Source organism: Salvelinus alpinus, chromosome 2, assembly GCF_045679555.1.
Source record: "Salvelinus alpinus chromosome 2, SLU_Salpinus.1, whole genome shotgun sequence".
In the NCBI taxonomy this organism is placed as follows: domain Eukaryota; kingdom Metazoa; phylum Chordata; class Actinopteri; order Salmoniformes; family Salmonidae; genus Salvelinus; species Salvelinus alpinus.
This window is the reverse complement of record NC_092087.1, coordinates 78,207,363-78,231,924: the sequence shown is the minus strand read 5'-3', so window position 1 is coordinate 78,231,924 and position 24,562 is coordinate 78,207,363. Positions and strand designations below refer to the sequence as shown.

Genomic DNA, 24,562 nt, shown 5'->3' with positions numbered 1-24,562 from the left:
GTAGGTCTATCTTAGACATAATCTAAATGTTTCTTATCTCCACATGTTCCATTCATAAAAGGGGTAAGAGTAGAGTTGAGGGATTGGTTTGGTTGTGTCCCAAGTGGCACCCTATTCCTTATAGGCCCTGGTCAAAAGTAGTGCACCACATAGGGAATAGGGTGCCATTTGGGTTGTTGGCTTTTTTTTTTTTTTACAGCAGTGCTTATTGGAATTAGCGACAGGTCATAACACTTGGCTGAGTGACGTCAATGTGTGCAGGTTATGACAAAAAAAAGTGTTCCTGGTCTATAAATAAATGATGAGCCACGCAGTAAACATTGAGGGAGTGCAATACCATACCTTTGAATGAAAGGGAGTTTGAAATACTTTGTCTTCTTGAGGTTCAATAGATCCTGAAGAACAATGTGACAAATTCAGCATACAGTGCATTTGGAAAGTAGTCAGACCCCTTGACTTTTTCCACATTTTGTTACATTAGACTTATTATAAAATGTATTAAATTGTTTTTTTTCCTTCAATCTACATGCTACCCCATAATGTCAAAGCAAAAATAGGTTTAGACATTTTTGCAAATGTATTAAAAGGAACTGAAAATAATTACATAAGTACTCAGACCCTTTACTCAGTACTTTGTTGAAGCACCTTTGGCAGCGATTACAGCCTCGAGTCTTCTTGGGTATGATGCTACAAGCGTTTCACACCTGTATTTGGGGAGTGTCTCCCATTCTCTGCAAATCCTCTCAAGCTTTGTCAGGTTGAATGGGGAGTGTCGCTAAACAGCTATTTTTATATTTAACCTTAATTTAACTAGGCAAGTCAGTTAAGAACACATTCTTATTTACAATGATGGCCAAACCCTCTCCTAACCCGTACGACGATGGGCCAATTGTGCACCACCCTATGGGACTCCCGATCACGGCCAGTTGTGATACAGACCGGGATCAAACCAGGGTCTGTAGTGACACCTCTAGCACTGAGATGCAGTGCCTTAGACCACTGTCCCACTCGGGGGTTCAAGTCCGGGCTCTGTCTGAGCTCTACGGACAATTCCTTCGACATCATGGTTTGGTGTTTGCTCTGACATGAACTGTCATCTGTGGGACCTTATCTAGACAGGTGTGTGCCTTTACAAATCATGTCCAATCAATTGAAATAACCACAGGTGGACTCCAAGTTGTAAAAACATCTCAAGGATGATCAATGGAAACAGGATGCACCTGAGCTCAATGTTGAGTCTCATAGCAAAGATGCTGAATACCTATGTAAATAAGGTATTTCTGTTTTTTTATTTGCAAGCATTTCTAAAAACCTGTTTTCGCTTTGTCATTATGGGCTATAGTGTGTAGATTGAGGGAATTGTTTTATTGAATCCATTTTAGAATAAGGCTGTAACGTAACAACATTTTGAAAAAGTAAATGGGTCTGAATACTTTCCGAATGCACTGTATAGTTGTGTTTTCACCTCCGCCATAAAGTTCCCTCTAGTAGGACTTTAGCCTCAAGGAAGTTGTCCTACACTACAAACCAATCAGTGGTGCGTTGGTCACTTACTCCCTCCCCTCATGTGTGTGTTTGTGAGACCTGTGTGGGGGGGTGAGGATAAAGGGCCAGATAGAGACTTGTTGGAGACGAACACTCCTCTCAGACCTCAACAGTCATCACCTCAGCACAGGTAAGAGACTCAATTCTTCTACTCCATTTAAAATAATCCACTATACACAAACTTGAATGATATAATCATACTTGTCTGATGTGCTACATAAAAACTCCATGAAAACCAGTACTTTCTTCAGTAAATAAACTAATACTCAATGTAATACATTTTGTGACACAGGTCACATTTGCATCCAATTTGCAACAGAAAGTCAGACCATATACATCCAGGGAAATTGTTCTATTTAACCGATACATTGTATATATATATATTTTTTCCATCTGTAAGAAGGGAGATGATTTTTGGGTTTAATAAATGACTTATTAACATGAATCAGGTTGCTGTTGTTTGAACTTCCCTGTATCTAAGGGGAGAACTTTGCCCAATGGATGAAAGACTGGTTAACATTAAAGTTCTAACCGTCATGAGATCAAATGGCATCTTATTAATGACTTGTTAATATTTTGATGGTGCTGCTGCATTCTCATACACTAGTCATGTAACTAGAGGGAAACAGACTCCTGGGATGGTGTTGTTAAGTCACATTTAGGGCCAGTTTCATGGACACATGCTTTTTAGTCCAGGACTAGACGTAATCCTTGTCCGGGAAACTCCCCCTTTGTTTTAAGAACATGTAGTCAGGTAACATTCTGCCTCTCAATCTTAGTTCTTGGTCACGGGGACGTTTATGGCCCTGTGGGTACCAGGTTAAAGTTGTCAAAGTACACTAAAGACAGTGACGCATGAAGAGCAATAAGGAACAACCTGGTCATTCTGCCAATTAAAACTAGGCTTGGTCTCATCCAGTGACACTTCTCCAGTTCACGGGAAGCCAGCAAGCTACTAGAGAAGAGGGTATAAACAAATACAGGATTGACATAACAATTCAAAACGATATGTCTGTGTGTGTTGTGGAGTCTTTGCTATGATAATGAAGTACAATAGGCTACACTAGACAACTTTGGCCAAAACAACTAGGCTTGGACCCGTCCAGTGACACTTTTCCAATTCCCACGAAAGCCAACAAGCTACTGAAGAAACAGACCATAAAGATATTATGGGTCTTGATAGCTAAGTCTCTATCTTATGGAGGTGTTTTCTATGCTACTGAACATCAGTGACTGCCAGGAAGATTCTGATAAGACTCCTTGACTGTTCCAATAATACCAATGCCTGTAGTAATAAAACATCAACTCTGAGTGTGTCCCAAATGACCCCTTATTCCATATCTTGTGCACTACTTTTGCCCAGGACCCATTGATTAACAGTTATCTGCCAAGTAGCGCCGACTTCAAGTAAAAGAGTTGGACTGGTACTGTCTTGCAAGGTGTGAAATCCGTATTACCAGTCTAAGGGTTTTTGAGGGATGTTGGACTGACAATTGAAATAAGGAAGCAAGTGATATTGTGATTGGTAGGTCTTAGAATTTGGCTGGCAAACAACACAGTTTTACAACATGGAAATGTTGGTTCGGTGGTTGTCTTTTATTTCTACATGAAAACCAAATAAAATTCAAAATTTAGAGAGCATTTCTTTCGCCCCATAACCGTCTCCTTCTCCCTGGTTAATGTGTAACTAAAATGGATGCTATGTAATTGTAACATGACTCAGACAAGCCTGGTATAACATCCTGTAATCTTGTAACCAGACAGGTTGGCTGTCTAGTTACAACTCTACAGTTTTATGAAATATATAAATATTCTGTATGTCCAAGTGTATCTCCTAAACTCACAGTTGAAGTTTCGTTTTGTTTTTCAGGAGAAGGAAACAACAGACGGCAAAGATGTGCTGCTCCGGGTTTCTCAAGATTATGATGTTCATCTTCAATGGAGCCATCTTTGTAAGTTTAAACTTTCATTCAGCTAACATTCAATCATCCCCCATATATTCCATCAGAATACTAACACCAAAACAGTCTATAGAAAGCTTCTGTTTTTAGCATAATATGCTATTAAATTCACTAAGGTTTTATAGTACTGAAAGGAGTTTGATGGCTTTGAATTAAGTTGTCACTTCCCCTGTCCTCTTTAGCACTCTGGACTTGTAGATGTCAACATAACCGCCATTTTGAACCCAAGCCTCCTGACCTGTTAGGGTCAATGACCCCTTAGATATTTTCAAGGTCATTCAGAGAGCGAACAGGATAAGAAAGTGCACTTCAGAACAGGAATGTGTCACATCCAAGATCCACAGGGACCATAAATGACAGTCATATCTTTGTGAGGATAGATTTGTGTATTGAGGAAAACTTTCCCTAAACTAAAAATAGAAATGTCCTCTCACTGTCAACTGTGTTTATTTTCAGCAAACTTGACATGTGTAAATATTTGTATGAACATAACAAGATTCAACAACTGAGACATAAACTGAACAGGTTCCACAGACATGTGACTAACAGAAATGGAATAATGTGTCCCTGAACAAAGGGGGGGTCAAAATCAAAAGTTACAGTCAGTATCTGGTATGGCCACCAGCTACATTAAGTACTGCAGTGCATCTCCTCATGGACAGCACCAGATTTGCCAGTTCTTGCTGTGAGATGTTACCCCACTCTTCCACCAAGGCACCTGCAAGTTCCTGGACATTTCTGCGGGGAATGGCCCTAGCCCTCACCCTCCGATCCAACAGGTCCCAGACGTGCTCAATGGGATTGAGATCCGGGCTCTTCGCTGGCCATGGCAGAACACGGACATTCCTGTCATGCAGGAAATCACGCACAGAACGAGCAGTATGGCTGGTGGCATTGTCATGCTGGAGGGTCATGTCAGGATGAGCCTGCACGAAGGGTACCACATGAGGGAGGAGGATGTCTTCCCTGTAACGCACAGCGTTGAGATTGCCTGAGTGACAACAAGCTTAGTCCGATGATGCTGTGACAGACCATGACGGACCCTCCACCTCCAAATCAATCCAGCTCCAGAGTACAGGCCTCGGTGTAACTCTCATTCCTTCGATGATAAACGCGAATCCGACCATCATCCCTGGTGAGACAAAACCGCGACTCGTCAGTGAAGAGCACATTTTGCCAGTCCTGTCTAGTCCAGCGACAGTGGGTTTGTGCCCAAAGGCGACATTGTTGCTGGTGATGTCTGGTGAGGACCTGCTTTACAACAGGCCTACAAGCCCTCAGTCCAGCCTCTCTCAGCCTATTGTGGACAGTCTGAGCACTGATGGAGGGATTGTGCGTTCCTGGTGTAACTCGGGCAGTTGTTGTTGGCATCCTGTACCTGTCTAGCAGGTATGATGTTCGGAGGTACCGATCCTGTGCAGGTGTTGTTACACGTGGTCTGCCACTGTGAGGACGATCAGCTGTCCGTCCTGTCTCCCTGTAGCACTGTCTTAGGCATCTCACAGTACGGACATTGCAATGTATTGCCCTGGCCACATCTGCAGTCCTCATGCCTCCTTGCAGCATGCCTAAGGCACGTTCACCCAGATGAGCAGGGACCCTGGGCATCTTTCTTTTGGTGTTTTTCAGAGTCAGTAGAAAGGCTTCTTTAGTGTCCTAAGTTTTCACAACTGTGACCTTAATTGCCTTCCATCTGTAAGCTGTTAGTGTCTAAACGACTGTTCCACAGGTGCATGTTCATTAATTGTTTATGGTTCATTAAACAAGCATGGGAAACTGTGTTTAAACCCTTTACAATGAAGATCTGTGAAGTTATTTGGATTTTTACGAAATATCTTTGAAAGACAGGGTCCTGAAAAAGGGACATTTCTTTTTTTGCTGAGTTTATATACTCTCTGGTTATAATATTACCCAGAATTAATATTGTATGTCATTTTTAGTCACAATAAGAAGATGAATAACCTGCCTTGTCATACTAGCTAATTACTGTGGGTTTGGGATTTCTTTCAAGAATTGTGAAGGTAATGGTTGCAGAGATGACCAACTTTTCTCCATGACGCATTCTAATGATATGGTTTAGAGTTTTCAAAGAATATTCAAAGTATACTCCCTGTACTCTTCATCAACATTGTCCCAAACACTAAAACTATCCCCTCCCCCTATTTCTCCTCTTTCTCTCTCCCACCTCCCTGTTGTGTGTATCAGTTGGCGGGTGTGGCCATCCTGGCGGTGGGGGTCTGGGTGAAGGTGGACAGTGGCTCTCTACTGGGAGTGTTAGACAACATTAAGGACGCCCCAGCAGAACTGGGCCAACTGGCTAACGTGGCCTACCTGCTCATGGGGGTCGGAGGTGTCCTGCTGATCATGGGCTTCCTAGGGTGCTGTGGAGCCATGAAGGAGTCCAGGTGTATGCTGATGCTGGTGTGTCATCTTTGACCATTGAACATAAATATTCAGAAATCGATTTAATACAAATACCAACTTGACTTTTACTCTGTTTATTTTTGAATTTACATACTGGTATGGAAAGATTAATTCATTATTTGTTACTTTTTTTAAACATTTATTTGTATTTTTTTGTGCAAAATTACTTTCTTTGTTGATATACACAATTATATATTTATAGAATTTTGACCTTTGATCTAATGTGATAGTTTTGACCCATTACCTTTTGCTTTGTTATGAAGCCCTCACTGTATGCTTGTCTGTCGCCATTTTGTTTCGTTCCAGTTCTTTAACATCATTCTGACCTGCCATCATATTGGTCATAATTTTGACCCTTTGTTTTTTTGTGTTTTTTCTCCATCAAACCCTTAACCACTGTATGCTTGTCTGTTCATTTCCAGTTCTTTATCATCATCCTGATCATATTCATTGCAGAGGTGGCTGGGTGCGTGGTGGTCCTTGTCTTCCAACCACTGGTAGGTAGTTATTAACACTGTATGGGCCCTGGTCAAAAGCAGTGCACTAATTAGTAAATAGGGGGAACGTTTGAAACTTTATTTGGCTGTGCTGGTGGTGGTTTTGTTCATATTGGCAGATGAAAACAGTTTTTATACAGTAGTAAATCAAATTGCCTAATGTTGGGACAATAAAGCTTTTCTGAATTTGTGGAAATGGGTTTGTGTTCTGTTTTAGGCTAAGGAAGTTCTTGAGGACCTTAGTGAGAAGATTGTTGCCAGGATTAAAAAAGACTATGGGAAGGATGAGAGCCTGACTTCACTATGGAATGGCACCATGGAACAGGTATACTTCATTCATTCATACTACTATATTAAGTAGTGAATTTACTGCCACTCTGCCAGTGGATGTTATTAGCGCACTTTTGTGTACTCAATAAATGCATATGTTCTTATGCAGATTATTTACAGGTTTCAGAGAAGGCAGTGGTGCTTGGCTACGCTAGTTGCTTACTGTGTTCTGTAGATGCTACCATGTCATAATGATTTGTGTCTCTGTGCTTCCCTCCTAGTTCAAGTGCTGTGGATACCGCAATTACACAGACTTCGATGGATCCCCTTTTCAAGAGAACTCAACTAACTCTATGTACCCACCAACATGTTGTAGTAAAACTGGAACCTGTGCAGTTGCTGCTGCTAAAACTTCGGTACAGATGTCTAATAGTACAATACAGGGTCATCCGATGTGCTGTATTTAGACCAGGAGGGTTTCCTTACACTTTGGTTGGGTCACATAGTCATGAAAAACTCCTGCCCCTGGCTAGGTTTTACATTTAATAGCCTGTGTTTGTGTGTTTATAATCATTGAATCCCCATACAGCTATCTAATTCTAATACTGGAGTACTGTTTCCTCCCCAGAATGTCATTGGCTGCTTTACCATGTTGCTGAACCTGATCGAGGACAACGCTGTCATCATTGGAGCTGTTGGACTGGGCATCGCTGCTCTTGAGGTACAGTACACCTGTTACAATACTATCTGCATCCCAAATAGCATCATATTCCCTACATAGTGCACAACGTTTGACCAGAGCCCTATGGGCCCTCTTCAGGAGTAGTGCATTATAAAGGTAATAGGGCGCAATTTGGGCCCTAGTCAAAAGTAGTGCACTGTAAAGGGATTAGGATGCCATTTGGGTCCTGGTCAAAAGTAGTGCACTATAAAGGGATTAGGGTGCCATTTGGAACGTAACCATTATATTGCGTTAACACTTGTGACCTGTCATCGTTTCAGATTGCTGCCATGGTGGTGTCAATGGTTCTCTACCAACAGATTGGTAACAAGTAGCACTGAGGACCCCGACATCCAGGACCATCCATGACCACGCCTGTTAAATCATCATCATCATCATGACATCTTCAGTCGACATGTTTAATTTCAAACACCAAAGATTATTAAAATATTTCAATTATAAAATAAAAATGAGAGAGGAAGGAGCGTTGTTCAAAACCCTGTTGTGAATCGATCACCTCCATGGTATATCAACAATATCTGTGCACATATACTGTATAGGGCCTACTGTATGCATTCAGTACTTATTTATGTGTACATTAGATTCCTTTGTCTCTATCCTTATTTGTTTCTTGCTCAAGTTGAAGACTTTACATGAATGCATGATGTTTTGTGTTGAGAAGGTGATTGCTTTACACTTGCTCTAACTGGCAAGACTTTTTTTTGTTATTATTTCAACTGTCTTGAATGGATATACAGTGTCTCTTTTTGTACATATAAATATTGAAGTTTAGAAATGACCACATTCAATCTGACTTGTTTATTTCTTGTTCTATTCTTTGAGGAAATTATAAACTTGTTCTTATTTGCAATAGTTTCTCAATCATATTCACCTAAAGTTGGCATCTACTAGGCTACTTTTTAGATCAGACTTGCAGATTCAGTGCCTCTTTTTAAATCCCTGCTGAAGACAAGACTTTTATGAAGATGCTTTTAATGTATGATTTTAATTAGCTATTTTTTTCATTCTCCTTCCTCCTGTCTTTGTTAGTATTTTTATTTTATCATATGAAGCACTTTTACCTGTATTGACAGCAAACTCCACTGTGTTCTTGTGGACCTTCAAGGCTGCATACATTTTTTGGTATCCTTCCCCAGATCTGTGCCTTGGCACAATCCTGTCTTGGAGCTCTACGGACAATTATTTCGACCTCAAGGCTTTGTTTTTGCTCTGACATGCACTGTCAACTGTGGGACCTTATATACACAAGTGTGTGCCTTTCCAAATCATGTACAAACAATTGAATTTACCACAGGTGGACTCCAATCAAGTTGTAGAAGCATCTCGAGGATGATCAATGGAAACAACACGCTGAATACTTATGTAAATAAGGTATTCGTTTTTTATTGTTAATACACTTGCAAACATTTCTAAAAACCTGTTTTTGCTTTGTCATTATGGGGTATTGTGTGTAGATTGCTGAGGGGATAAAAAATATATATTTTAGAATAAGGCTAACGTCACAAAATGTGGAAAAAGTCAAGGGGTCTGAATACTTTCCGATGCGCTGTAGTGTCATAGATTTACATACAGAATAATATGAAATGCTCTGAGACCAGGTTGCTATTGAAAAGCACAATAGAAATAAAGTTAACTACATTGTATCCTCGAGCTACATCTATTGTTACAAAATGTTAATTGTGACACCTCTGATTATGACCTTATGACCCAGAATTGCGTTGCCATGGAAACGGGTGCGCATTGCTATGTAGGTTCGTGCTCGTGCCCCTGTCAAAAGAAGATACCAATAGCAAGTTAGCTTGTCAGCTGGGCTAGCTAAATACCACTTGTAGCCTACAAAAAGGTAATTAAGAATGCAAGTGCAACTGATTAATTTGTCAATTATTGAACAGCTAATAAGGAATTTCTTAACTTTTAGCTTTTGCCTTTGGCCAATTTTATTATTTTTCTGGTCATTATTAAAGCAAGGGTGATACAGTAGCTAACTAGCTAACGTTATTTAACTAGCTACAAATGCAAATTTTTCAAAATGAATATGAAATATCCAAACCTATAGTAGCTAGTTAACTTCTAGCTAACTTTGGATAACATTATTTTTGCATGTAATGAGTGCTTGTCATGTCAATGATGGATAACAATTCAACAACAACGTTGAGTATTGAAAATGTCCAGATTAATGGTCTATGTGAAAAATGTTAACCTGTATGTATGGTTTCCGTAGATTGAACCAACCGGTTCATGACATTACAGCGCAGTCAGTCATGTCCAGACTACATCACCTGTATGGCCTGTTGAGGTACCTAATGATGTTACTCAGTGGCATCATATTTGTAAGTGCACCTTTTTTTTGTGTGCTTTTTGGGGGGTTTATCTGTAGATTATACCAGAAGAGGCTATTAGGCTGGACCTCAATCAAACCCGCACTGCAGAACGATTACATTCACTACAACATGTAGGTTGGAGTGAAAGTTCGATAGAATCGTCAGACCACAGGGAATCCGAGAATCTCCATGGTGCCACTTTTTAGGATGTCAATATAAATTAATGTATTTATGGTTGTTTGTAATTTTGTCTTCCCTTTGAATCATTGTGTGTTATTGTTTTTACCATTGAGGACCACTTTGGAAACAAGCGTTTTAATTAATACTTTCAAGTGATATCCTCTGGGTCCACATTGCACGTTTTGATGTCTGTTACCCTAAAACAATTCAATTCAAATAGCTTTTTAGTCCAAGACTTAATCTGTTCTAGGAAACTGGCCCTATGTGTTACAGATGGTATGCTCAGGATAGTCCAACGTTTTAAATTCCATATAGTTTAGTTGAGGCCCTGCATTCATTTCAGAATCTAGTTTGAACAACTCTTAGCCCGCATCTACAGTAAATGTTGGGGAAAACACGATAATGATGCATCAATATGATCAATCTCATGTTAATTCACCCAATCAGTATGTCCAATGTCAATACACTCTATCAATACCCTCAATCTGATGGATGCGCATCTCATTCTCTAACCCAATATGGTCGCCGGACCAGTTCCCCCACGGGACACCATCTTCAATCAGAAGGTCCTACAATCTAGTCATTCTAACTCTATGGTCCATCTCTTCCCCCCTCCAGGTGAATCCATTCTAGTCATTCTAACTCTATGGTCCATCTCTTCCCCCCTCCAGGTGAATCCATTCTAGTCATTCTAACTCTATGGTCCATCTCTTCTCCCATCCAGGTGAATCCATTCTAGTCATTCTAACTCTATGGTCCATCTCTTCTCCCATCCAGGTGAATCCATTCTAGTCATTCTAACTCTATAGTCCATCTCTTCTCCCATCCAGGTGAGTGGCCTTGTGCTGTTTGGCCTAGGCGTGTGGATCAGGTACGGGGCGGCCACCTTTGTCCAGGTGATGGGTTCTTTCTCGGCACAGCTGGTGACCATCAGCTATGTGTGTATGTGCCTGGGGGCCATCCTGTCTCTGCTGGGGTTCATTGGCTGCTACGGGGCTTGGAGCGAGAACCGCTGCCTCATCATGCTGGTAAGAGACCGTGAATCCCAAACCACCCCCCCACCCCTACCAATTCGCTCTGAGGGCCCTCTGTTGACGCGTGTTGTTGTCGTCGAAACTCCGAGGGTGACTTCCAGAGGGTGGCAAGGGGGTCAATAAACTCTTAACTTCTGGACACACTCGTGACTTGAATGAGGAAATTTATGTTCCACTTTTAAATAATAAAACAAACATGAAATTCAAATGAACAAATTCCCCCTGTCGTTTTACAAGATATAAACCTCATCAACAGTATAACATGGGGGGGGGGGGGCTACCATTTGGGGCTCAGTCTAGAAGAAAGGTGGGTCTCTTTTGTGGAGTGTAGTCTTCATAAAGTGTTGGTAATGGTTGAGAGTCTGTTAGAAGGAGCCATTTTGGCCTACTTATTTGGTTGTTGTGTTGTGTAGTCTATACCCTTGTTTCTCAAACCTCTCCTCGGGGACCCACAGATGTTTCACAATTTTGTTGTAGCCCTGAACTAGCACACCTGGGCCACGTTCAGTTGCCAAATGTTGTCGAACGTTGCAGATAGTAATGCCATGAATATAGCCGACATGATTCCTTGTTCCACATGTTGGAGAGGCATGTTTGTTCTACATAACATATTTCTATCTGAACGTTCCAAGATGTGTCCTTCTGAATGGATTTAAGTAGTCAAGGGCTTGATTATTAGTTGAATCAGATGTGCTAGGCAAGTTCCACGGAGAGATTTGATGGTTGTTCTATAGTCTTTGTGTATTCCACTTAAAGAGATTGAAAGGGAATCTTAAGCATTTACAAATTCGTAACATATCGTACGAATTGGAGTTGCTAACATAGCGTAAGAATTGCATGATAGGGCCTCCCGGGTGGCGCAGTGGTCTAGAGCACTGCATCGCAGTGCTATGCTGCGCCACCAGAGTCTGGGTTCGCGCCCAGGCTCTGTCGCAGCCGGCCGCGACCGGGAGGTCCGTGGGGCGACGCACAATTGGCTTAGCGTCGTCCGGGTTAGGGAGGGTTTGGCCGGTAGGGATATCCTTGTCTCATCGCGCTCCAGCGACTCCTGTGGCGGGCCGGGCGCAGTGCGCGCTAACCGAGGGGGCGGGTGCACGGTGTTTCCTCCGACACATTGGTGCGGCTGGCTTCCGGGTTGGAGGCGCGCTGTGTTAAGAAGCAGTGCGGCTAGGTTGGGTTGTGCTTCGGAGGACGCATGACTTTCGACCTTCGTCTCTCCCGAGCCCGTACGGGAGTTGTAGCGATGAGACAAGATAGTAATTACTAGCGATTGGATACCACGGAAAATTGGGGAGAAAAGGGGATAAAATTAAAAAAAAAATAAAAAAAATAAAATAAAAAGAATTGCATGATTTTTAAAAATCTATATTTTTTTGGGACATAGCATATCATACGAAATGGATGACGTTGTACACAATTGTGCACACTTTTCAGGGGCCCGTTTTGGCTACTTTCAAAACTACTGGGCGAAATTATACAAAACATCTGTAGCGTCACTTTAATTTGTACACTATGTTGGGTCATAGGTCACAGGAGACCAGGAAGTGGGGATGCACAGGTATAGAGAGTGTACAGTTCTTACCCTGCTCACCTTTGAAACTATGTTGTGGTTGATTCTAACCCTCTCCTTGATCTGACAGTATTTCTTCATCGTGTCAATGATGTTTACAGCTGAGGTTACTGGGGTTATTTTCATCTTGGTGTACAAAGATCTGGTAAGCACAGATGATCCACTCTCACGCCCTCACTGGCTCAACTGTAACTACGATAATGTACAAAACACAGATTATCCACTCACCCTCACTGTTTAAACTGTAAAGAAGATGCCATACAAAGCATATACGATCCACTCACACCCTCACTGTCTAAACTGCAAAATAAATACTGTATAAAGCGCAGACAATCCACATTGACCCTATCCTCACTGTCTAAACTGCAACAAAGATACTGTATTTAGCACAGATAATCTACTCACTCGCACTGTCTAAACTGCAACAAAGAAACTGTACAAAGCACAGATGATTCACGCACAGCCTTACTGTCTGAACTGCTACAAAGATGCTGTAAAGTTTTCTTGGCGTGATTAACAGTCAAGCACTGGGGTAAATGATTGGGTGACTTCCTGTGTTTTAGGTGGAGGTTACGATTCGTGGAGCCAGTAAGGACTCTTTACGGATGTCCTATATGGGACCAACGGCTGCAGACCCCATATCAACAGCCTGGAACACCATCATGGTCCATGTGAGTGGGCTATGTGAACTCTGACTTTAAAGGGGCAATCAGCAGTTGCTAAATTCATTTTTGGACTTATAAATTAATTATATGTACCCATTGATACTTGAAGTATATAACTTATAAATGCCTCATGAGCTTAGTTCAGAACCCAAAATATACTGTAAGCTTGTTTTACTCCAATGTTTGTTAACAAAGTAAATGTAAACAAACACTATATAGCCTAAAAACATGGTTACAACGATGATGTTGATATCATGGATGGTCAGTCCTTGAATCCATATCTCTGTTTATGAATTTGAGTGGTTATATTTCTCCAGCCTCATCCCTCAGCTTTTTACCGAAACGGTGGGGGGAGGACGCTTTGTTATTGTTTTTACTGCTGATTGCCGCTTTAATACCAGTAGGATCTACCATACCCTGGGTACCAGTCTATCATTCCACTCCTTGCCTCTACTTGTCATGACAAACTTTGGCATATGACACGAACTACAAGGAGTGGAACGTTTGCACAAAACAGGTCTGGTTTTCAGACTAGAGCTACCATTCTTCACTGTACATGTGCAAAAGCTCCGGAAGAAACAAGAAACAAACGAAATTGTCAATGGGCACCAATAGAAGCCCACTGTCTCAATGCTCTGCCTTTCTCTACTGTGTGCAGTACAAGTGCTGTGGCTTTGACAACTCCACGGCTGACTTCAAGAACTCTGTGTTCAGTGCTAACACTGGCCTGTTGTACCCCAAGACGTGCTGTGTTGACCTGACGAGCAGCGCCTGCGACGGCCTCGACACCACCCAGGGCCTGATACACCCAAAGGTAGGGAACACTTTTCCATATGAATAAGCCGAGCCAAACCAAGCTGTACCGAGCCGGCCTGGTTACACATCAACCATAGCTGGACCAACTTTGACCCCTTTTACACTATCGTATTGACCCACATCAAACTGTGCTGGTTTGGATATTTTCTTACATTTGTCTTTTTCAGCATGGTTCCAGAAACTATGGTGGATGTAGCAGTGTCAAAAGCCATTACTCCTTTACCTATTTCTAAGGGCCAAATCCTAACTTGGGTAGTGGCCATGTCTTGTGAAGGAACAGATGGTGACGTCCTCTTTATCTATCTGTCGGTCACCAGAGCTGCATTACCAAACTGATCAATGTGATCCAGGACCAGAGCGTCATCTTTGGCTCCACCGCTTCTGGCATCTGTGTCATGGAGGTAAGTGTCCTTTCAGATTTGCCCAAACGTATATGGTGAGATTTGCCCAAACTTACACTACCGTTCAAAAGTTTGGGGTCACTTAGAAATGACCTTGTTTTTGTCCATTAAAATAACATAAAATTGATCAGAAATACAGTGTAGACATTGTTAATGTTGTAAATGACTATTGTAGCTGGAAACGGCTGATTTATTTTAATGGAATATCTACATAGGTGTACAGAGGCCCATTATCAGCAGCCATCAATCCTGTGTTCCAATGGCACGTTGTGTTACCTAATCCAAGTTTATCATTTTAAAAGGCTAATTGATCATTAGAAAACCCTTTTGCAAATATGTTAGCACAGCTGAAAACTGTTGTTCTGATTTGTTATGCTGGTGAATGAGGACCCAAAAGCGACTTAATAGAAACAGAGTCTTTATTCCAGTCTTAAACAAAAAACGATACTCCTGGATATTATCTTAGGTAAATCCAAAACAGGAAAACTGAAATCCTCTCGTCAGTAGAGAGGAACGACTGGAGACGCGACCACAGACTGCAGGTCGCTTCGGAAAGGCACAGGCCGTAGCTGACATAGACACCTGCTCATACGCAGCATCTGAAGAAGGCAAAAACACGACAGGGCGGAACAAGGACACAGAACAGCAAACATCAAACAAGGATCCGACAAGGACAGAAGCGGAAAACAGAGGGAGAAATAGGGACTCTCATCAGAGGGCAAAATAGGGGACAGGAGTGAAAGAGTAAATGAGGTAGTTAGGAGAATGAGGAACAGCTGGGAGCAGGAACGGAACGATAGAGAGAGAGAGCGAGAGAGGGAGAGAGGGAGGGGGAGAGAGAGGGATAGAAAGAGGGAAAGAACCTAATAAGACCAGCAGAGGGAAACGAATAGAAGGGAAGCACAGGGACAAGACATGATAATCAATGACAAAACATGACAGTACCCCCCCACTCACCGAGCGCCTCCTGGCGCACTCGAGGAGGAACCCTGGCGGCAACGGAGGAAATCATCAATCAACGAACGGTCCAGCACGTCCCGAGATGGAACCCAACTCCTCTCCTCAGGACCGTAACCCTCCCAATCCACTAAGTACTGGTGACCACGTCCCCGAGAACGCATGTCCATGATCTTCCGTACCTTGTAAATAGGTGCGCCCTCGACAAGGACGGGGGGGGGGGGAGGGAAGACGAACGGGGGCTCGAAGAAAAGGTTTGACACAGGAGACATGGAAGACAGGGTGGACGCGACGAAGATGTCGCGGAAGAAGCAGTCGCACAGCGACAGGATTGACGACCTGAGAGACACGGAACGGACCAATGAACCGCGGAGTCAACTTGCGAGAAGCTGTCGTAAGGGGAAGGTTACGAGTGGAAAGCCACACTCTCTGACCGCGACAATACCTAGGACTCTTAATCCTACGTTTATTGGCGGCTCTCACAGTCTGCGCCCTGTAACGGCAAAGTGCAGACCTGACCCTCCTCCAGGTGCGCTCACAACGTTGGACAAAAGCCTGAGCGGAGGGAACGCTGGACTCGGCGAGCTGGGACGAGAACAGAGGAGGCTGGTACCCAAGACTACTCTGAAACGGAGATAGCCCGGTAGCAGACGAAGGAAGCGAGTTGTGAGCGTATTCTGCCCAGGGGAGCTGTTCTGCCCAAGACGCAGGGTTTCGAAAAGAAAGGCTGCGTAATATGCGACCAATCGACTGATTGGCCCTTTCTGCTTGACCGTTAGACTGGGGATGAAACCCGGAAGAGAGACTGACGGAAGCACCAATCAAACGACAGAACTCCCTCCAAAACTGTGACGTGAATTGCGGGCCTCTGTCTGAAACGGCGTCTAACGGGAGGCCATGAATTCTGAACACATTCTCAATGATGATTTGTGCCGTCTCCTTAGCGGAAGGAAGCTTAGCGAGGGGAATGAAATGTGCCGCCTTAGAGAACCTATCGACAACCGTAAGAATCACAGTCTTCCCCGCAGACGAAGGCAGACCGGTAATAAAGTCTAAGGCGATGTGAGACCATGGTCGAGAAGGAATGGGAAGCGGTCTGAGACGACCGGCAGGAGGAGAGTTACCTGACTTAGTCTGCGCGCAGTCCGAACAAGCAGCCACGAAACGGCGCGTGTCACGCTCCTGAGTAGGCCACCAAAACCGCTGGCGAATAGAAGCAAGCGTACCCCGAACGCCGGGGTGGCCAGCTAACTTGGCAGAGTGAGCCCACTGAAGAACAGCCAGACGAGTAGAGACAGGAACGAACAGAAGGTTACTAGGACAAGCGCGCGGCGACGCAGTGTGAGTGAGTGCTTGCTTTACCTGTCTCTCAATTCCCCAGACAGTCAACCCGACAACACGCCCTTCAGGGAGAATCCCCTCGGGGTCGGTAGAAGCCACAGAAGAACTAAAGAGACGGGATAAGGCATCAGGCTTGGTGTTCTTATGTCCCGGGCGATAAGAAATCACGAACTCGAAACGAGCGAAAAACAACGCCCAACGAGCTTGACGTGCATTAAGTCGTTTGGCAGAACGGATGTACTCAAGGTTCTTATGGTCAGTCCAAACGACAAAAGGAACGGTCGCCCCCTCCAACCACTGTCGCCATTCGCCTATGGCTAAGCGGATGGCGAGCAGTTCGCGGTTACCCACATCATAGTTGCGTTCCGATGGCGACAGGCGATGAGAAAAATAAGCGCAAGGATGGACCTTATCGTCAGAATGGAAGCGCTGGGACAGAATGGCTCCCACGCCCACCTCTGAAGCGTCAACCTCGACAATGAATTGTTTAGTGACGTCAGGAGTAACAAGGATAGGAGCGGATGTAAAACGCTTCTTGAGGAGATCAAAAGCTCCCTGGGCGGAACCGGACCACTTAAAGCACGTCTTGACAGAAGTCAGAGCTGTGAGAGGGGCAGCCACTTGACCGAAATTACGAATGAAACGCCGATAGAAATTAGCGAAACCGAGAAAGCGCTGTAACTCGACACGTGACTTAGGAACGGGCCAATCGCTGACAGCCTGGACCTTAGCGGGATCCATCTGAATGCCCTCAGCGGAAATAACAGAACCGAGAAATGTGACAGAGGAGACATGAAAGGCGCACTTCTCAGCCTTCACGTAGAGACAATTCTCTAAAAGGCGCTGGAGTACACGTCGAACGTGCTGAACATGAATCTCGAGTGACGGTGAAAAAATCAGGATATCGTCAAGGTAAACGAAAACAAAGATGTTCAGCATGTCTCTCAGTACATCATTAACTAATGCCTGAAAGACAGCTGGAGCATTAGCGAGACCGAACGGCAGAACCCGGTATTCAAAATGCCCTAACGGAGTGTTAAACGCCGTTTTCCACTCGTCCCCCTCTCTGATGCGCACGAGATGGTAAGCGTTACGAAGGTCCAACTTAGTAAAGAACCTGGCTCCCTGCAGAATCTCGAAGGCTGACGACATAAGGGGAAGCGGATAACGATTCTTAACCGTTATGTCATTCAGCCCTCGATAATCCACGCAGGGGCGCAGAGTACCGTCCTTCTTCTTAACAAAAAAAAACCCCGCTCCGGCGGGAGAGGAAGAAGGCACCACGGTACCGGCGTCGAGAGAAACAGACAGATAATCCTCGAGAGCCTTACGTTCGGGAGCCGACAGAGAGTATAGTCTACCCCGAGGGGGAGTGGTCCCCGGAAGGAGATCAATACAACAATCATACGACCGGTGAGGAGGAAGAGAGTTGGCTCTGGACCGACTGAAGACCGTGCGCAGATCATGATATTCCTCCGGCACTCCTGTCAAATCACCAGGTTCCTCCTGAGAAGAGGGGACAGAAGAAACAGGAGGGATAGCAGACATTAAACACTTCACATGACAAGAAACGTTCCAGGATAGGATAGAATTACTAGACCAATTAATAGAAGGATTATGACATACTAGCCAGGGATGACCCAAAACAACAGGTGTAAAAGGTGAACGAAAAATCAAAAAGGAAATGGTCTCACTGTGGTTACCAGATACTGTGAGGGTTAAAGGTAGTGTCTCACATCTGATACTGGGGAGAAGACTACCATCTAAGGCGAACATGGGCGTGGGCTTCCCTAACTGTCTGAGAGGAATGTCATGCTTCCGAGCCCATGCTTCGTCCATAAAACAACCCTCAGCCCCAGAGTCTATCAAGGCACTGCAGGAAGCAGCCGAACCGGTCCAGCGTAGATGGACCGACAAGGTAGTACAGGATCTTGATGGAGAGACCTGAGTAGTAGCGCTCACCAGTAGCCCTCCGCTTACTGATGAGCTCTGGCTTTTACTGGACATGACATGACAAAATGTCCAGCAGAACCGCAATAGAGGCAAAGGCGGTTGGTGATTCTCCGTTCCCTCTCCTTAGTCGAGATGCGAATACCTCCCAGCTGCATGGGCTCAGTCTCTGAGCCGGTGGGAGGAGATGGTTGAGATGCGGAGAGGGGGAACACCGTTAACGCGAGCTCTCTTCCACGAGCTCGGTGACGAAGATCTACCCGTCGTTCTATGCGGATGGCGAGTGCAATCAAAGAGTCCACGCTGGAAGGAACCTCCCGGGAGAGAATCTCATCCTTAACCTCAGCGTGGAGTCCCTCCAGAAAACGAGCGAGCAACGCCGGCTCGTTCCAGTCACTGGAGGCAGCAAGAGTGCGAAACTCTATAGAGTAATCCGTTATGGATCGATCACCTTGACATAGGGAAGCCAGGGCCCTGGAAGCCTCCTTCCCAAAAACTGAACGATCAAAAACCCGTATCATCTCCTCTTTAAAGTTCTGATAATCGTTAGAACACTCAGCCCTTGCCTCCCAGATAGCTGTGCCCCACTCCCGAGCCCGACCAGTAAGGAGTGATATGACGTAAGCGATCCGAGCTCTCTCTCTTGAGTATGTGTTGGGCTGGAGAGAGAACACAATATCACACTGGGTGAGAAAGGAGCGACACTCAGTGGGCTGCCCAGAGTAACATGGTGGGTTATTAACCCTAGGTTCCGGAGACTCGGAAGACCAGGAAGTAGCTGGTGGCACGAGACGAAGACTCTGAAACTGTCCTGAGAGGTCGGAGACCTGAGCGGCCAGGGTCTCAACGGCATGACGAGCAGCAGACAATTCCTGCTCGTGTCTGCCGAGCATTGCTCCCTGGAACTCGACGGCAGTGTTGCGAGAATCCGTAGTCGCTGGGTCCATTCTTGGTCGGATCCTTCTGTTATGCTGGTGAATGAGGACCCAAAAGCGACTTAATAGAAACAGAGTCTTTATTCCAGTCTTAAACAAAAAACGATACTCCTGGATATTATCTTAGGTAAATCCAAAACAGGAAAACTGAAATCCTCTCGTCAGTAGAGAGGAACGACTGGAGACGCGACCACAGACTGCAGGTCGCTTCGGAAAGGCACAGGCCGTAGCTGACATAGACACCTGCTCATACGCAGCATCTGAAGAAGGCAAAAACACGACAGGGCGGAACAAGGACACAGAACAGCAAACATCAAACAAGGATCCGACAAGGACAGAAGCGGAAAACAGAGGGAGAAATAGGGACTCTCATCAGAGGGCAAAATAGGGGACAGGAGTGAAAGAGTAAATGAGGTAGTTAGAAGAATGAGGAACAGCTGGGAGCAGGAACGGAACGATAGAGAGAGAGAGCGAGAGAGGGAGAGAGGGAGGGGGAGAGAGAGGGATAGAAAGAGGGAAAGAACCTAATAAGACCAGCAGAGGGAAACGAATAGAAGGGAAGCACAGGGACAAGACATGATAATCAATGACAAAACATGACATGATTAAAGAAGCAATAAAACTGGCCTTCTTTAGACTAGTTGAGTATCTGGATCATCAGCATTTGGGGGTTCGATTACAGGCTCAAAATGGCCAAAAAACTAAGAACTTTCTTCTGAAACTCGTCAGTCTATTCTTGTTCTGAGAAACGTATATGGTGAGAGTTGCCCAAACGTATATGGTGAGAGTTACCCAAACGTATATGGTGAGAGTTACCCAAATGTATATGGTGAGAGTTGCCCAAACGTATATGGTGAGAGTTACCCAAACATATATGGGGACAAAATGACTAGAGGGTAGAGACATTGGCCACAAACAGCCACAGGTGGTTTCCATTGTGATCACCATCGTGTAAATGAAAGTCTTAAACAGTAAATTGGCCTTGTGAATCAACATGGATCAGACAAAATAACACAATCACTGCTAGCTGTTATTGAGTCTCTCACTCAGGAAGACAGTGTCATGAATGGAGTCATTTCAATAGTGGATGCCAAGGCAGATAAGACTAAGGCTGCATCCCAAATGGAACCCTATTCCCTATATGGTGCACTATTTTTGACCAGGGCCCATAGGGCTCTGATCAAAGGTAGTGCACCATGTACAGTAGGGAATAGCATGCTATTTGGGATGCAGTCTTATGCTATTTGGGATGCAGATCTGCCTTGGCATCCACTATTGAAATGACTCCATTCATGACACTGTCTTCCCGAGAGACTCCACAACCACTAACACCAACCCAACACAAATGAACTGAAACATTAACTTAGCCTCAAAGTTAGACTTTTGTGTTAAAACATAGTTTCCACGTGCACCGTGTGTGTGCGCGTGCTCGATGTGAACAACCCCATTACCACATGAGTGAACTCAGCAAAGCCGGCTAAACCTTTTTCAGAAAGAGTCAGAGTCAGACAGAGATATAGTTTCCTCCCGTGGCCTGTGGTGTGTGTTAAGGATGCTTCAATGTGTTTCCCGTGGCCTAATGCGTGTGTGTGGTTTTTGTTGTGTCTGTTTCAGTTGGCGTCCATGATGGTGTCAGTAGTGTTGTTCGTCAGACTAGGCAACACCTATTATTAGACCAGCAGCAACACAGAGCCTGACCCAGGCATGGTAGGCCAACCAGGCCAGAGACTTGCAAATGAGACTTCCATAATAAATGAGACTTGCAGATGAAGCCTCCTTGTCAGTAGACTGTGGTTATTGTGGTGCTTAGGGTTTATGGTAGATGTGGGAGGGTGGGTGTCTCTCTCTGTATGTGAATTTGTGATGATTAGCAGTCTAGTGAACAGGAAAACTCTTTGACAACTACTCCCTCTTGTGGAATATATCTGAAGTGTCAGAGGCCACAGTATCATGGTCAGTCACATGTCTGGGAACATTAAGTAACATTGAGTTATAATATAATAATATATGCCATTTGGCAGACACTTTAATCCAAAGGGGGTTACGGTAGTGCGTCCATACATTTTTGTTCTCCTTAACAGTCACTTCACTCAGTAACAGTTATTCTGAACTTCACTTGGTCAGGTGTCTAACAGATAGAAGCTGTCTATGGGAAAGTTAATGTGTCAGTTAACACCGAGCCTGTCCATGGGAACTCCCAGCAGGGTTCTAGAACTCCAGACAGCCAGTGACTGATCAGGTCATGGGTGAGAGAACACAGGACTCTAATGGCATTATGATGGGCCATAACAAGGGAGCTGGGCTTTATACCCACGGAACAATAAACCCATTATGACTTTACCACCACATGTAATGAAAGCCCCTTGTTTGGCTAGGTATTATTCTCAGTTGATACAGGGTACCTCTCAAACTCACATCCTCAGAGCCTAGAAAAACTCAATAGGACTACTTCAAATGTCTTCACCACCGTTCAAACACTCACCTGTAATAAACTGAAACCCTTTGAAGTTGTAAATGTCAATGGATCTTATGACCCAGCAGGTGTAGTTCAGTCTTTGGGCGGTTCTTGATGTTTAAAGAAAGATGTTTTTATGGTATTATGTCATGTTTTATGATTTGTGTTGATCCCAGGAAGAGTAGCTGCTGCTTCAGCAACTCCAAAATCCTAAATGCCAGGTGTGATATACTGACCATTAGCATGGGAATTATGACACCTTCCAAGAGGTGAAGGCTGGGTTGGTTGGTCCTTATAAAAGGCTGCCACCAACTCGTGTCTCATATCCCAGACTGACAGCAAGGTTTCGATGTGGAACCTTGAACCACTAAAATATAAACAACCAATTGATTATTGATTTATTTGCTGGGGAATAATTAGGTTTTTCTGAATCTGGAACAAAATATCTAAGATTTTTCTTTTTGTTGGGAAAAAATGACTTTCTTCATCAACTTTGTGTTTTTGTCCACATTTTCTGCCGTGGCTTTGTCTCTTCCATTCCCTCACAACTCCATCAAGAGCGTTCCCAAGAATGGCGCGAGCCGGGACTTTGAATCATCCGGTAACGGTCCAGTCGACGAACAGGAGCCTATTCGGGGAACGGTCAAAGTAGTCAAACTCAACCCCAATAACCTGGGTCTGTCGGGTCTTTTTAGACGAGGCGGGATTTCCCTCCGAGGTGCGCCCGGTCCGAGGATGCCTTTCCCAGCCTTCTTGTCCTCGGGTCGCCCTGGCCCTCCTGCGCTCCCTGCCAAAGCAGCTGCGGTGCCTCTGCATCCACTGTCACATCTGCACCACGCCAGTCAGGGCAATGGCGGGGTGGGTATGAAGAAGAGGCAGGGATTTGAGATGTGGCAGAGGGCCATGGATAAGAGCGACCACAGTAAGACCATGTCCATGTCGCTGCCCCTCAGTCTGAAGGACTCTGCCAACAGACAGAGCTGCGCCGCGGTGCCTTTTACTCAGGTGAGGCAGACCTTTCAATTTTGGTTAACAATAGACAAAGATGTTGTAGGGCAATAGAGGACAGTAGGCCTTATGTTTAATCAAATTATTAGACTAAATTAGAAAGTTAAAAGGGATATTTTTTTAAATAAATAGGGCCTAATGCTTGAAACATCAAAATACGAAATGTTTATGCGAGTCTAATTTTTTTTAAATTATCTTCCATGTGCAGCGGATAACGTCGGAGGGCTGCAACGCGGTGACAGTCCACAACAAACTGTGCTTCGGTCAATGCAGTTCGCTGTTCGTCCCGTCTGGTTGGGAGTCTGCCAGGCTGACGGGTGCAGGGGGACACCGCCGTGCGCCCTGTTCCCGTTGCGCTCCATCCAAGGCCCACACGGTGACCGTGCCTCTGCGCTGTGGGATGGAGGTGCGGGAGAAGCGCGTGATGGTGGTGGAAGAATGCAAGTGTGAGACTGGTCGCGAGGAGGGGAATATCGAGGCTGTGGCCTCCATGCACTTGTAACTGAAGATACTGTAGTTTAAGGGCGACATTTTCCTAGTGCAAAAGCTCTGTGCGAATTAGAAAACGCCCACTGCGAGATTATAATGAAGTTTACAGTATTTTTTGCACATTGCAACGCAACATTTTTGCACTACGAAAATATCGCCCTAAATGCTTGTTTCCCCCCTCACAGCACCTGCTCTAGCCTATTTTTATGACTCGATTAATTGTTTTTGGACAGAAAATATTTATATCGTGATGTCAGATGTGGACATTGATTATGTGTATTGTATGTGTGAGTCTGAATTTCTAATTCAGAGAAAAACCATTTGGAGACAAGTGCCACCAATGATTGTTGACAAGTGACTAACATTTTTAGTCATGAACATTTCTGTTCAACCCTATGGCAGAATGAGTCATCCACTCTGGACAGTGTAATAATGTTGAACAACTTGTTTAGTTTCATCTGAACTGAACTGCATTTTGTTTTTGTGAAATAAAAATGTCAATCTATTTTTGGCTTGTCACTTGGTTTTTACCCTTGATGTGCTTTGATTCATGCAAGAGAATCTACATCGAAACATGGGGAAAACATGTAGTATTCCAAGAGAATCTACATATAAAACATGTAGTATTCCAAGAGAATCTACATCGAAACATGGGGAAAACATGTAGTATTCCAAGAGAATCTACATCGAAACATGGGGAAAACATGTAGTATTCCAAGAGAATCTACATCGAAACATGGGGAAAACATGTAGTATTCCAAGAGAATCTACATCGAAACATGGGGAAAACATGTAGTATTCCAAGAGAATCTACATCGAAACATGGGGAAAACATGTAGTATTCCAAGAGAATCTACATCGAAACATGGGGAAAACATGTAGTATTCCAAGAGAATCTACATCGAAACATGGGGAAAACATGTAGTATTCCAAGAGAATCTACATAGAAAACATGTAGTATTCCAAGAGAATCTACATAGAAAACATGTAGTATTCCAAGA

At 44.2% G+C, this 24,562-nt stretch overlaps 3 protein-coding genes across 5 annotated transcripts; all 3 read left to right on the top strand.

The window, feature by feature from the left end:
* The first annotated feature begins 1,509 nt into the window (after positions 1-1,509).
* LOC139567854 (tetraspanin-1-like) lies at positions 1,510-8,227 on the top strand. The gene is made up of 8 exons (XM_071389435.1): positions 1,510-1,675; positions 3,416-3,497; positions 5,712-5,927; positions 6,353-6,427; positions 6,645-6,752; positions 6,979-7,113; positions 7,326-7,418; positions 7,700-8,227. Exons 1-8 carry the CDS (start codon positions 1,566-1,568, stop codon positions 7,751-7,753), a joined length of 873 nt encoding a protein of 290 aa, XP_071245536.1. The 5' UTR covers positions 1,510-1,565; the 3' UTR covers positions 7,754-8,227.
* Positions 8,228-9,138: 911 nt separating this feature from the next.
* Positions 9,139-21,380, top strand: LOC139567856 (tetraspanin-16-like). Of its 3 annotated transcripts, XM_071389438.1 has the most exons (8): positions 9,139-9,282; positions 9,661-9,769; positions 10,771-10,968; positions 12,615-12,689; positions 13,108-13,215; positions 13,868-14,023; positions 14,343-14,426; positions 21,224-21,380. In XM_071389438.1, the coding sequence occupies exons 2-8, from the start codon at positions 9,701-9,703 to the stop codon at positions 21,281-21,283; spliced, it is 750 nt and encodes a 249-aa protein (XP_071245539.1). In that variant the 5' UTR covers positions 9,139-9,282; positions 9,661-9,700; the 3' UTR covers positions 21,284-21,380. The 3 variants fall into 3 exon arrangements, with proteins under 3 accessions (XP_071245539.1, XP_071245540.1, XP_071245538.1); XM_071389439.1 differs by lacking the exon at positions 9,661-9,769 and having other exon boundaries at positions 9,211-9,282; XM_071389437.1 differs by lacking the exon at positions 9,139-9,282 and having other exon boundaries at positions 9,526-9,769.
* Positions 21,381-22,388: 1,008 nt separating this feature from the next.
* On the top strand, positions 22,389-24,067 carry dand5 (DAN domain family, member 5). The gene is made up of 2 exons (XM_071389436.1): positions 22,389-23,069; positions 23,281-24,067. The coding sequence occupies exons 1-2, from the start codon at positions 22,539-22,541 to the stop codon at positions 23,572-23,574; spliced, it is 825 nt and encodes a 274-aa protein (XP_071245537.1). The 5' UTR covers positions 22,389-22,538; the 3' UTR covers positions 23,575-24,067.
* The last annotated feature ends 495 nt before the right edge of the window (positions 24,068-24,562 follow it).

Coding starts and splice junctions, on each gene's coding strand:
- LOC139567854 (XM_071389435.1), top strand. CDS start 1,566: ATGTGTGTGTTTGTGAGACCTGTGTGGGGGGGTGAGGATAAAGGGCCA. Junction 3,498..5,711: donor TCTTCAATGGAGCCATCTTT/GTAAGTTTAAAC, acceptor TGTGTGTATCAG/TTGGCGGGTGTGGCCATCCT. Junction 6,753..6,978: donor GGAATGGCACCATGGAACAG/GTATACTTCATT, acceptor CTTCCCTCCTAG/TTCAAGTGCTGTGGATACCG.
- LOC139567856 (XM_071389437.1), top strand. CDS start 9,632: ATGTTAACCTGTATGTATGGTTTCCGTAGATTGAACCAACCGGTTCAT. Junction 9,770..10,770: donor TACTCAGTGGCATCATATTT/GTAAGTGCACCT, acceptor TCTCCCATCCAG/GTGAGTGGCCTTGTGCTGTT. Junction 10,969..12,614: donor ACCGCTGCCTCATCATGCTG/GTAAGAGACCGT, acceptor TTGATCTGACAG/TATTTCTTCATCGTGTCAAT.
- dand5 (XM_071389436.1), top strand. CDS start 22,539: ATGACTTTCTTCATCAACTTTGTGTTTTTGTCCACATTTTCTGCCGTG. Junction 23,070..23,280: donor CCGCGGTGCCTTTTACTCAG/GTGAGGCAGACC, acceptor TTCCATGTGCAG/CGGATAACGTCGGAGGGCTG.